Source organism: Pelodiscus sinensis, chromosome 2 (assembly GCF_049634645.1).
Source record: "Pelodiscus sinensis isolate JC-2024 chromosome 2, ASM4963464v1, whole genome shotgun sequence".
NCBI lineage: Eukaryota > Metazoa > Chordata > Testudines > Trionychidae > Pelodiscus > Pelodiscus sinensis.
In genome coordinates, this window is record NC_134712.1 from 164,228,354 (window position 1) to 164,241,562 (window position 13,209).

Here is a 13,209-nt window from a genome sequence, read left to right on the forward strand (position 1 = left end):
TGTGAACTGCAATTTATTTTTATTACATCTACACTGCCTCAATATTATTGGTGCAGAGAAGAAATCAATAGCAGATGTTTATTAGAAAATATTAAGGAATCAGTTTCTATTTAAAACCAACTTCCACCCCAACACAATTAAAATTAATGCAGTTCTTGTACTGTAACTGCCAATTATTCAATGTTTATAAAAATGATAATCAACTTTTCCAAAGTAATTTAAACTTTCAGGACTTGTATAAAGGCTCTTTTTATAAATATTAAAACATCTTGGTCTTTCCCAATATCCAGTGGCAAATTTCTCCTTAGTTTTATCTTTTTCAGATTTTTAAAATACTATATTTTATGAAATCTCTTGGAACCTGTGAAAAACACACTTTTTTTTTTTTTTTTTTTTTTTTTACATGTTGTACCAAATTCAGCCTTAAGGGTAAAAGTGAATGGAGAATTATACTCCTTTACATCCAGGGCTGAATTTAGTCCCTTATTTTTAATTTGGAGGATATTTCAATTCCAGTGTACCCATTAGCTCAATAATATATATTTTTAATAAAGGAGTGGAAAGAATTTTCTCAGGCCCTGCCAGAGTGTCAAAGATCCACTTTTATCCTCCACCACATCATACAGTCCTTGGAAACCCCCTGAACCTTCTGTTGCAGCCACTATCCTGACACAAGATGGCTGTCTATCCTTCATGAGTCTGAAAGCCACTGTTCAGTAATGCAAGGTGCTCACTTCATTCCATTATGGCTTAGAACAGCAGTACTCAACCAGGCGTCTATGGCCCCATAGAGGTCTGCAAGAGAGTTCCAGGGGCTCTGTCAAGCAGGGCCAGCATTACACTTGCTGAGGATCAGGGCAGAAAACCGGAGACTCGCCGCGAAAAGGCTGAAGCTGCAGTGAGCCTGAAACCTGAGGCCAAGCAATTTAGCTATGCAAGGCCTCCTGTGGCATGGGGCCACAGGCAGTTGCCCTGCTTGCTACCCACTAATGCCAGCCTTGGCTTCTACATGCAGAAAAACAGTTGTTGTGGCACAGGCAAGCAGTGACGTTTTTGTAGCATGTTGGAGAGCCCCTGGGGAAGAAAAAGGCTGAGAGCCCCCACCTGAGAACTTTGGGCCAGATGTACAGCTACTAAGATTGCAAGCTGCTTTGGGGTAGGAGGCATTGTTTTGTTCTGTGTTTATACAGCATCTGTACAGGGCAGCCCCAATCCATAAGTAGGGCTGCTAGACAGTACAAATAATACATAAATACATTCGTGTTGCTCTGCTGCAGTCAAAACTAAGGATCTAGCCTACTACTTTCGGCAACGTACTTGGAGCTCCTGCATGGAAATAAATTATGCCATCCAGGTAGCCTGGAAGTTTCGTTAAGTGTCTTCATGTTTGTGATTAATTGCTTACTGGCCTCATAAAACTACATTCACAAGTCTTCCTTCTGGTTGTCATGTTCACATCACTTCCAGCTTTTCCTTCTGAAAAAACAGTGTTGCCTGAGACCTCCTCGCTCCTCTGTTTGAGAGTATCTAAATCATTTTGGGTCCTGCCACAATCTCAGTTTTGAAAATGAATGAAAACAACATTCCAGAAAATGGTCAGAGCAATTCAGCTACACTTCAGCTAAAAGCACTTCAGATTGGCCCAGAATAGAAAAGCTTATCATATTCCCAGTTTCCCTTTCTTCAGAATGAAATAAAGAAATGTTGTCTTAAAGCTGTTTGCTTCTCTGTATAATCTATGAGCCAGATCTTTTATCTAGTATAAATGGATATTGAAATCCACTGATTCCAATAGAGCAACAGTGATTTATATTAAAGGAGGGACAGGCCCTTTGACTTTAAACTTATTTACTGTCAGAGCATCTTAATTCACAGTATTAAATAAAAAATGTAAGTTTTTATTTTATTAGAACAGAAAATAGGAAAATTACAGAACAGCAGGAAACATACTTCAGCAGTGATACACAGAGAGAGAATAATTTAACATCAGGTGCTTTATCTCACATAGCATATTATACAAGAGAATCAAAACTTTGCAAGCATTTCATGTAGTACAATAATAGGATAATAAAGTAGGATAAAACAGTGTCATGTTTAGAATTTCAAATGATCAAACATGAATTTATTTATCTTCTGAGAGTCTCTTCCTGTATATGCTAATATATGGTTTGGACAAATCTATTACAACAACAATTTCTTTCTCTTTATCCAGGGTCCAGACAACTGCATGAAGTGTGCCCACTACAAAGATGGCCCTCACTGTGTTAAATCCTGTCCAGCAGGCGTTCTGGGTGAAAATGATACCTTAGTTTGGAAATATGCAGATGAAAATCAAGTGTGTCAGCTTTGTCATCTGAATTGTACTCGCGGGTAGGTGAAATTCCTGCTCATACAAAAGTGGAAGGAGTAAATGTTTCTTGCTTGTGATTGTTCTCACTCTAAAGTCATTCATTGGGATTAAAAAAATAGAAAATTAAAGAGGTTATGAATTTGCAGGTAATGTAAGCAAAGTACTGCTGAGTTTGGAAGAGGGAAAGGTTCAGTAGTGCTTCTAGTCTGCAGAAAAGATGAAAAAGAAGTGGAGGCTTTAGTGAACTTAAAACAAAATTATTTTTAAAATTTGACTTTCTGCACTTTTACAAGTTTCCTGCCATATGATTCACTTTTTTCCCCACCAGTTCAATGTTGTGTCAGCTATATTTGTCTGGAGCAATAGTGACATCTGGTGGGTTTTGAGATCCCTTTATAGACAAGTTTCTGGAAGACTACCAAGTATGCCCTGTGCCTTTAAAATTAATGTGATAGTACGAGTGGCTGCTCATGTATCTCATTGAAACTTTGACTTTTTTGTGCATGCAAAATAGAGATGTAAAATCCAGTTCAATTGGTTAACTCGTTAAATGTGATGTTTAACTGGTAACCAATTAAAGGGCAGGTGGCTGGCCTGGAACCTCCTCTATACTAGTGGGAATCTTGCCTCCAGTGCTCTCAAGTAGCTAAGAGAAGTTTTATACATTGCACTCTTCCTAGGCTCAGACTGCCATTTGGCCCAGGTCTCATGTCCTCATCAAGTATTCAACTGCCTCCCTGCCAACCCTTGAAAAATAGAGCCTTCTTTGGACTCGTACATGCATGGAGAGAAAGAAAGCAAGGGATTAAAGAGCCTACACTATTATTGCATAGATGACTGGAAGCTAAGTTCTTGTCTACAAGGAAATGTTCGTGCACACTGAGCTAGGGTGTATATGTGCCCTAGCATTCCACACAAATATCCTGTGTGTACTTTCAAAATGCACTAAGGCCAGGTGCACAAAGACACTGAATGCGTAGTAAGCGCATCCTCATACTGTGGGTTTTCCCCATGTAGACATGACCAAAATCAGTGTTTCTCAACCTTTTACGATATCAGGGACTAGCTGCCTTTCTAAACTGTGTTAGGGAGATCTCCTATATCCGTGTCAGACCATGGATTGCTCATTGAGAAACACTGCCCTAAGTCATCTGGTGTGTTTCAAGTCTTTATGGAATTCAGTGCAGTGTTTTCTAGATTACATCAGTGACAGTAACACGGATTGATAATTTCCCTGTGTTTTATTATGATTTCAATTAGTCCCCGTTGATAGAAACTTGGCCATAGTAAATCAATGTCTTTTTTTGCAAGCCCAGAGTCAGAGCTATTAGAATATCTATCTAGGCTGAACTTCTGTTTATCACAGGCCCCCTATACCACCTAGCACCCACATACTAAACCCAACAATCAAAATTAGACCACAGTATTACAGTCCCCTTTAGACATGGTTAGCCGTTGTTCTGCTAAAGCTATCAGCTAAACAAAGCTTTTAACTGTGTGGTTCTGCTAGAAAGAAAATTGAAGTTAAATGAACAACACATTTGAGTAACACAAGTTGCCAAATGTGTGAGTAGTTGTCATTTAGGTAAAGAGCTTGTTGGGCAATGTTTATGCCTCAGCCTAGAGCTGGAAGTGGTTTGCATGTCACCAGGAACCTCGGTTTTTTGGCTGTCTTGAGCTGTAGCAAGGTTTAAGACGACACAGCCATGACGAACCAATGTGTGTGGTGGGGCAGGGTTATTTGAATATGTAATAAAGGTTCTATGTATTCCACCATAAGCCATATTAAGGAAGTGCACAAAGACAGATACTCCTATTTGTCTTTGATTTGCGTGAGGTGGGATAACTTTGCCATTGTTAATTATTGATATTATAGTAGCTCCTAGAGGTCCCAGCTGAGACCCCGGTGCAGTAGAGACTGTTCACTCTCCGGGCTTTTTGTTCCCCATTGTGCTCTGGGCTTGTGCAATCTCTGTTTCTCTCACTATACTTTCATTAGAATAGGGATCATTCAAACCAAAGAGCCAAACTACATCAAAATTGAGAACAAGTGGTCAACAAAGAGCCATAGAAAAATGCCCATATGCATGACTGAAAATATAGAAATTAATGTTATTGATAATTGACATGATTAATAATAGCCTAAATTAAACCTTAACTGTGGCATTTAAGTCCTTTTGTGGATTGAATTTTGTCTCCACTTGTTTCTGTACCTACAACATTGTAAAGTATTCATAATAATAAGTGGAAGTGAAGTACAAGGCCACCCCACCAAGGAGCCAGAGCACTCACCTGCCAGAGGCTCCTGCTAGCCTTGTGGCTCAGGGTGAGGAGTGGTGGGAGGTGGCTTCCCACAGCAACCCGAGGAGACAGGAGCGGAGATGCTGGAGCTATCAGTGCTAGTGCTGGGCCAGGGACACATAATGGCTGCCCAGCTGCTCCCGGGACAGGCCCTGTGGCAGCTGCCAGGCCTGGAGCCACACCCTGTCCCAGGCTTCCGGAGTAGGCACACTACAGCCTGGCTTCAGCTCCAGCAGCCACCCGGCACATGGCCCGCCCTGGGAGCAGACAGGCAGCTGCCATGTGATCCTGGCCCACCACTAATTCTTTGTGCACGCACACTAGAGGGAACGCCCAGTGGCTGCCAAGAGCCATATTTGCTTCCACGACAAGGCCGTATTTGGCTCACAAGCCATAGGATGCTGACCCCAACATTCGAGGTTTTACCTCTTTGTTCAACTTTTCATAAGACAAACGGAAAAAATGCAGCCATCACTTATTCAGCCTAAATGGCCCCTTCTCTACCTCCACCCTCTCTAACTGCTTGGGAATTTTTCCTTATTAACGTTTGTCTCTTTCCATGTACAACTGAGAGAATATATGTCATTTAAAGAGAGAGTAATTCTACCAAAGCCTAGGAATTACCCAAGTCAGTCTTCCAGCAATTAATGAAACACATTCATATGATTAATCTCTCAAATGTGGGTGATTTGAATTTTCCTCATTATTGTCCCAGGAGACTACAAGTACATTTCATTCCATCCGGTGTGGGAGTGCAGCAAAAACTATGAAGAGAGAGGCAAAAGTATAATTAATTGTACTCGGCTTCCTCACTGATAGAACCTCCCTAGACATTTAGTTACTACTGATTTATGAATTCTCAGATCATTCATGCTAAATGACCAGAATAAATTTTTGCAGCCATTGCACATGTGGGACATATTTGCCTGTTATTTAGAAGGTCCGTGAAAAAGAAAGGATGAGGAAAGGTATTTTAAGACTTTAAAATCCCCTGATGGTTTCCCATTTCACTTCAGTATTTCCTCTGAGCTGGGAAATAATTAGCAGTATCTTCTAATTAATGAGACAATTAATATATATATATATGTAGACAGTTGTGGATAGCACCAAGATTGTCATTTCAGGGGACTATATGCTGCACTAATTTTACAGTAAGTGGACAGCAGAGAGGTATTTCAGAGTATACCCAACATTAAGTTCAGACTAATATATGCTTAAGATCCCCAGATAGTTTATAACACAAGGCCACATTTCTCATTTTAGGTTCTGTAAGAAGAAGAGGAAAAATAATTCAGGAATGGAAAAAGTGATCATTTAGATTCAATACAACATTGGTTGCTTATGTTAGGTATAATGATACAAATCCACACTAAGAAAGATAATTTCTATTAGTCTTGGATTGATGTTTGTTATATGCTTTGATTCTCCTTTGAATTGTGAAATTAATCAGAAATTCACACGGAATTTGAAAAGCACAATCTGATCCAGCATTTTTCTTCACAAACCTCTTTTCGCTTTATCTTGGAAGCCTTCATATTGATAGATTTGTATGGATACCAGACTCCACAGATTAAAATCTTTGCCCCTTTTTCAGTTCTAGTTTCTAATCTCATCTTTCAGACTATGGGCAAAGCATTAAGGGGGAGCGTTTCTTTTAAGTGAAATAATATGTCTGCCCCATGCAACTTCTTTTGAGATGGAAACATTTGGAGAATGTTATATACCTTTTTCACTTGTACATTCATTTAGAGGTTCAAGGGTGGTGGGACTGCAGCCTAGGCAAATGTCCTAATGGAGAAGCTCTGTGCTATCTTGTGCACATGCTTACAGCTATCTCCTCAGTCCTACTACACACACGCTTAGATTTGTTATGTTTACTTATACAACTCAACAAGTTGTAGAAGTAAACAAGTCCTCCGAGAAAACCATAACCAGATGAAGGACGTTGGTAAAGTTGGATACTCAAGTTTCAGGAACAATTGTGCAAAATAACTTAACTGTACAACAAGTTCTTCTATAGGAGCTCAATGTACTCACTGAACTTTTCATACGCTGGTCCCTGTTGCACTGTGTTCACACTGAAGACACAAGGAAAGAATAAAATAGCAATAATAGGCACAAGAAAATGAGCAGTAAATCCCTCAAAGACCTGTGTCACGGGGTCGCACCCCCTAGGGGGGAAATCTGGCCCAGTGGCCGAGTCTATAATGTGCAAGAATGGCTCCCCTCTCTGGGGTATAAGGGTAGAGGGGCTCGGGCCCTACCTCTCCACTGGGCCCTAGCCCAGGGTCCTATCAGCAGTGAATGGTTCCCACCACTGTCTCGGTGAGGAGTTGCCCCTGAAGCACACCAAGCTCTCTGGGATACCTTCTGCTCCCTGCTCTGGGCTGCTTCCTACTCCCATCTGCTGACTGGCCCCGTCCCCACCTGGGCGGGCAAATACTGCTGCGTCAGTGGCTGTAGTTGGTGCAGCGGAGGCAGTCAGCGTACAGCAGTCGTGGTGGACCATGGCTGGTGTGGCGATTCTGGCTGGTGCGGCAGCGGCTGCGATGGCGACTCCTGCTGGTCCAGCAGGGACGGTTACTCCTGGGCTCTGACAGGAGCTCCTTTCTCTTCGCTGGTCAGCCCTGACTGAGCTGCTCCACCAGCCTTTATACTGACCTGGCAACTGGAGCCTGCCCAGCAGGGCCTCGGGGGAGGGGCCTTTGCAGCCCAGCAAGCCTGGTTAACCCTTCCACTGCCAGTGCGGGGTTGGCATGTCCTGTCACAACCTGGAATAATTTATGGAGTAAATTCTTCCTTTCTACCTGCCATTTTAAAATGGCTCTGGTTCTTTTTTCCTACTCATGGAATTCTTATCCCCTGCTTGACCTACTCTGTATGTGCTTTGAGATTATGTATTTTTTGTAAGAGAGGAAGGCAGAAGCCCCAGACTGAACTCTTGTCCTTGCTCGGCTCCATTTGTCAGAAGTGATGTAATGGTTTCTGCAGTGCTGTCCTCTCCTTGGTAGATACCACAAAGACCACAATTCCCACGAGGAGCACCCATCTTACCACTTAGAAGTGCTTGTACTGTTCTGTTTCATTTAGCAGTACTTGGACTGTGGCACTTCTAGTTGGAGCTTTACACTTGTGCAGTCACTGTATTTTTTTTTACTTCAGATGTTAGCGATGGTGTGCAGTATACTCTACCTGCCAGAAATAATTGAAGGCATTCAGAAAGTGGTATAGTTTATAACTATTACAGAGGGTAAAATGTCTGATTCTTGGGAGGATTCTACAGAATATGGAACCTTGGCATACCCATTCTAACACATCTGCTCAGTGTCAGCAAAGCCATGTAAGATCCTGGATGCTTACACAAATAGTGTACCTGGTGGTAAAATAGTGCAACCAAACACCATTCATTGATGAGGAGATGTCTGCTAGTGATATTTTTCATTAGACTAGAAGACCTGGACACTGACATCCTTTACTGGTCTATAAAACAGGTACTGTACAGTGTGGTGAGCAGCAGTACAAGCTTTTCCTCATAATCCCCTGCCTTGTATGAAGGACCTCCCCTAGTGTGAGAGGTTAATTCCGTCTCCAGACAGATTCAGTCTTTGCCTCCCTGTTAACAAAAAGACCAGCCTGTTACAATGAACATTTTCCCACTCAGAGAAAGATCACGAGCTCTTTTCACACAGACCACCAGTCAGCTCTTTGTGATCAGTCGTTTTGTGCACCCCCAGGGTAGGAATGAAGTCGGCTCTTTTGAAGTTGTTGAATAAGGCAGCACTTGTAAAGATGGTGGAGGTATTGCGGGGGAGGTGGGAGAACCCGGGAACCCATGGTGCATTCAAATGATATGTGTATATGCCTTAGCTGTTTTCTTCCACATTTATAGGTTGATATTCATAAATTTGTTCTTTTAAAGGAATATACAGCACACCAGAGCCCGTGAACTCTGATTACACAGTAAAACTTTCAAAATAATATTTTCCAAAAAAGGTTTTTTAGCTATTAATCAGGAGGTTAATATTCAGTCAGCTTTTAAAAAGATAATTTGTGAATGACCATACAGTTATTCCACAGTATGTGAGAATAAGTGCTCTGCTAATATATATTTGTAATTGTCTTTTTTTTTTTTTTTTACACAGGTGCAAAGGACCAGGTCTTGAAGGCTGTCCATTAGGGTAATTATTGAATTCTTCACAACTAATGATACAGTCGGGAAGAACATTCCCGTATTTACATTTCAAAAATGGTTTCTGAATGAAAATGATGCCTGTGTTGCTTGAATGTAAGTAGATTAAAGCTATAGATCGGGATCGGCAACCTATGGCTCGCGAGCCGAATATGGCTCTTTAGAAAGTCTGATATGCCTCTTCTGGAGCCCCAGTTCAGCTCTCCCCACAGCAGGGAGCCCATGTTGACACTACAGCTTTATGGCCCCCGGAAGACTCGAATGCCAGCACAGCTTCTTGCGGGAAAGGGTAGGGGAAGAAAGCCCCTTCCCTGCCAGATGTGGCATGCGGTGAACAAACAGGCTAGACGTGGCTCAGTGCAACAGCTTTTTCCTTCCCCATGCATGGGGGAAACCAGGAACCAAAGATAGCTCCCTGTGAACTAACATTTCCTTCCCTCAAGACACATTTCCAGCAGCCTCCCCTGCCAGCCCTTCCTGGAGATTTCTGGGAAATGGGAGCAGCGGGAGGTGTGTTACACGGTGCCTTACTGTGGTGCAAAAACCAGTAAGTGTCCCCCATCCCCTCATGCCCAGACATGCCTCCCCCCCACTGACACCCCCAGTCAGACAGCCTGCTCCTAGCCGCCTGGCAGACATCCCCTGTTTCTGTCCCCTGGCAAAAATCCCCCCTGCCCCCGGTCGGACACCCCCTTGCCTCTAGCCCCCTGGCCAAAATACCCCCTTGCTTCCAGATTCCTGGCCAGACACCCTCTGCCCCCTATCTTGCCACCTCACTGTTTACCCCTTTATTCAGTTCCTGCCCCCTGAGCAGACTTTGCACCCTCACCCCCCCCACCACACCCACCTCCCGCTCAGATCCTGCACTCCCATCTCTATCCTATTCATTGGCAGTCCTGCCCCTCACACTTAATGCCTCATTTTTGGCCCCAACCCAGAGGCTGGAGGGGAGGGGCACAAAATGCACTAACCCTGGAACCCCAGGGTTAAATCTGGCCTTGAATCTCAGTCCTCCCTGTCCTTGCCCCGACTATAGGGCTGGAGCACCGGTGGAGTGAAGTGTTTTAGTTGGGGGCCACGCCAGTGAGGGTTGGAGGTTTTTGGAGGTTCCCCACCCCGCCATAAATAAAGATAATGTAGAAAATTTTTGTGTTGGACATAATATTTTACTTTACTTAAAAATGAAGCCTGGCCAACAAGCCCCAAATTTGGGCCCAGCCCCCTTCTGGCTGCAGTGTCATAACACTCCTGCATCACCACCCCCACTCCCACCAACTCTGAGGCCATCATACGCCTGAGCCCCTCAGACCTCCCCCCTGCTCCCCAGACTCTTGCACCCCCACATCCCCAGTCACAAAATGTCTGCACCCCCAAACTTGTACCCTGAGTCCATCATACACCCCAATCTTCTACTCTGAGCCCCTCATGCATCCTAACCCAGACTCCTGCACCCCCGCATCACCCTCCCCCTGCCATAAGATTGGCAGAAGACAGCCTGAATGTGTGCATTTGACCAGTTATGATGTAAACTTCAGAGAACTGTGCAAAAAGATACAGGAGCAGAAGTCCCATTTTAAAGTCTGGGAGTAGAATGTTTTATTTATGCTATTCTTAATCCGTATGTCAATTATCAATAATATTAAAACATAAGAACAGCCATACTGGCTCAGACCAAAGGTTCATCCAGCCCAGTACCCTGTCTGCCGACAGTGTCCAATGCCAGGTGTCCCTGAGGGAGTGAATCGAACAGGTAATGATCAAGCGATCACTTTCCTGCCATCCATCTCCACCCTCTGACAAACAGAGGCTAGGGACACCAGTCCTTACCCATACTGGCTAATAGCCATTTATGGACTTAACCTCCATGAATTTATCTAGTTCTCTTTTAAACCCTGTTATAGTCCTAGCCTTCACAACCTCCTCAGGCAAGGAGTTCCACAAATTGACTCTGCGCTGTGTAAAGAAGAACTTCCTTTTATTTGTTTTTAACCTGCTGCCGATTAGTTTAATTTGGTGGTCCCTAGTTCTTATATTATGGGAACAAGTAAATAACTTTTCCTTATTCACTTTCTCCACATCACTCATGATTTTATATACCACTATCCTATCCCCCTCTAGTCTTTTTTCCAAGCTGAAAAGTCCCAGTCTCTTTAATCTCTCCTCACGTGGGACCCATTCCAAACCCCTAATCATGTTAGTTGCTCTTCTCTGAACCTTTTCTAATGTCAGTATATCTTTTTTGAGATGAGGAGACCACATCTGTACGCAGTATTCAAGATGTGGGCGTACCATGGATTTATAGAAGGGCAATATGATATTCTCTGTCTTATTCTCTATCCCTTTTTTAATGATTCCTAACATCCTGTTTGCTTCTTTTGACTGCCGCTGTACACTGCGTGGACGTCTTCAGAGAACTATCCACGATGACTCCAAGATCTCTTTCCTGATTGGTTGTAGCTAAATTAGTCCCCGTCATCTTATATGTATAGTTGGGGTTATTTTTTCCAATGTGCATTACCGTATATTCCGGCGTACAAGACGACCTCTGATGTTAAAAAACATCCCCCCAAAATCGGGGGTCGTCTTGTACGCCGGATGCCCCGCCGCCGGAGCCCCTCCGCGGCTTTGAAAGCCTCGGGGGAAGCCGGCGGCGGGGCATCCCAGGCGCGCATGGGCTGCCCCCCCGCCGGCTTCCCCCGAGGCTTTCAAAGCCGCGGAGGGGCTCCGGCGGGGGGGCAGCCCATGCGCGCCTGGGATGCCCCGCCGCCGGCTTCCCCCGAGGCTTTCAAAGCCGCGGAGGGGCTCCGGCGGGGGGGCAGCCCATGCGCGCCTGGGATGCCCCGCCGCCGGCTTCCCCCGAGGCTTTCAAAGCCGCGGAGGGGCTCCGGCGGGGGCGCAGCCCATGCGCGCCTGGGATGCCCCCCCGCCGGCTTCCCCCGAGGCTTTCAAAGCCGCGGAGGGGCTCCGGCGGGGGGGGGGGGCAGCCCAGGCGCTCCTGGCGGCTTTGCTCCCGGTGCCTCTGGTCTGCTGGGGACCATCTCCAGCAGACCAGGGACACCGGGAGCAAAGGAGGCGGAGGGGCGCTGGGGTATAAGATGAAACCCTATCTTTTAATTAAAAAGATAGGGGGTCGTCTTATACACCCAGTCGCCCTATACGCCGGAAAATACGGTACTTTACATTTATCAACATTAAATTTCATTTGCCATTTTGTTGCCCAGTGATTTAGTGTGGTGAGATCTTTTTGAAGTTCTTCACAGTCTGCTTTGGTCTTAACTACCTTGAGCAATTTAGTATCGTCTGCAAACTTTGCCACCTCACTGTTTACCCCTTTATCCAGATCATTTATGAATAAGTTGAATAGGATTGGTAGTAGGACTGACCCTTGGGGAACACCACTAGTTCCCTCTCCATTCTGAAAATTTACCATTTATTCCTACCCTTTGTTTCCCGTCTTTTAACCAGTTCTCAGTCCATAAAAGGATCTTCCCTCTTATCCCATGACAACTCAATTTACTTAAGAGCCTTTGGTGAGGGACCTTGTCAAAGACTTTCTGTAAATCTAAGTACACTATATGTACTGGATCCCCCTTGTCCACATGTTTGTTGACCCCTTCAAAGAACTCTAGTAGATTAGTCAGACATGATTTCCCTTTACAGAAACCAAGTTGACTTTTGCCCAACAAATTATGTTCTTCTATGTGTCTGACAATTTTATTCTTTACTATTGTTTCAACTAATTTGCCCGTACTGATGTTAGACTTACCAGTCTGTAACTGTCGGGATCGCCTCTAGAGCCCTTTTTAAATATTGGCGCTACATTAGCTATCTTCCAGTCATTGGGTACGGAAGCTGATTAAGTTGTATATTTTCAGTCATGCAAACAGGAATGCTTATACAGCTCTTTGTTGACCACTTGTTCTGAATTTTGATGTAGTTTGGCTCTTTGATTTGAAAAGGTTGCCAACCCTGGCCATAGATTGATCACATTTCAAACAAGGAATGTTCTATTCAAAATATCCCGTATGTTTTCTTACACCAAATCACACCTCTTTCCCCTTTTTTGTTTTCTAGCTCCAAAGTTCCATCCATTGCAGCTGGTGTTGTTGGAAGTATCCTGTGTCTGGTTGTGATTGCCTTGTGCATAGGGCTTTACATGCGCAGGCGTCGCATCGTTAGAAAGCGCACGCTTCGCAGGCTGCTTCAGGAAAGGGAGGTAAATATTGCCAGAAATTTCTAAATATATTAACCAACTTTATTGGTGTTCCATAGCATCTCTGAAAGAGCTGTTTTATTGGGTCAAAGTACAGTGGCCCTGACCTCATCCTAGCACTGGGGTCAGCAACTTTTCAGAAGTGGTTTGCCGAGA

At 44.1% G+C, this 13,209-nt stretch overlaps 1 protein-coding gene across 2 annotated transcripts in view; it reads left to right on the forward strand.

Annotated features, from left to right (window-relative positions):
- The window catches only part of EGFR (epidermal growth factor receptor), a 229,918-nt gene that overhangs the window by 181,023 nt on the left and 35,686 nt on the right, over positions 1-13,209 (forward strand). For both annotated transcript variants that reach the window (XM_075921718.1, XM_075921717.1), the window contains exons 15-17: positions 2,213-2,370; positions 8,794-8,829; positions 12,915-13,056. In XM_075921718.1, coding sequence (XP_075777833.1) covers positions 2,213-2,370; positions 8,794-8,829; positions 12,915-13,056 — 336 coding nt within the window. The remainder of the gene's footprint in view (positions 1-2,212; positions 2,371-8,793; positions 8,830-12,914; positions 13,057-13,209) is intronic.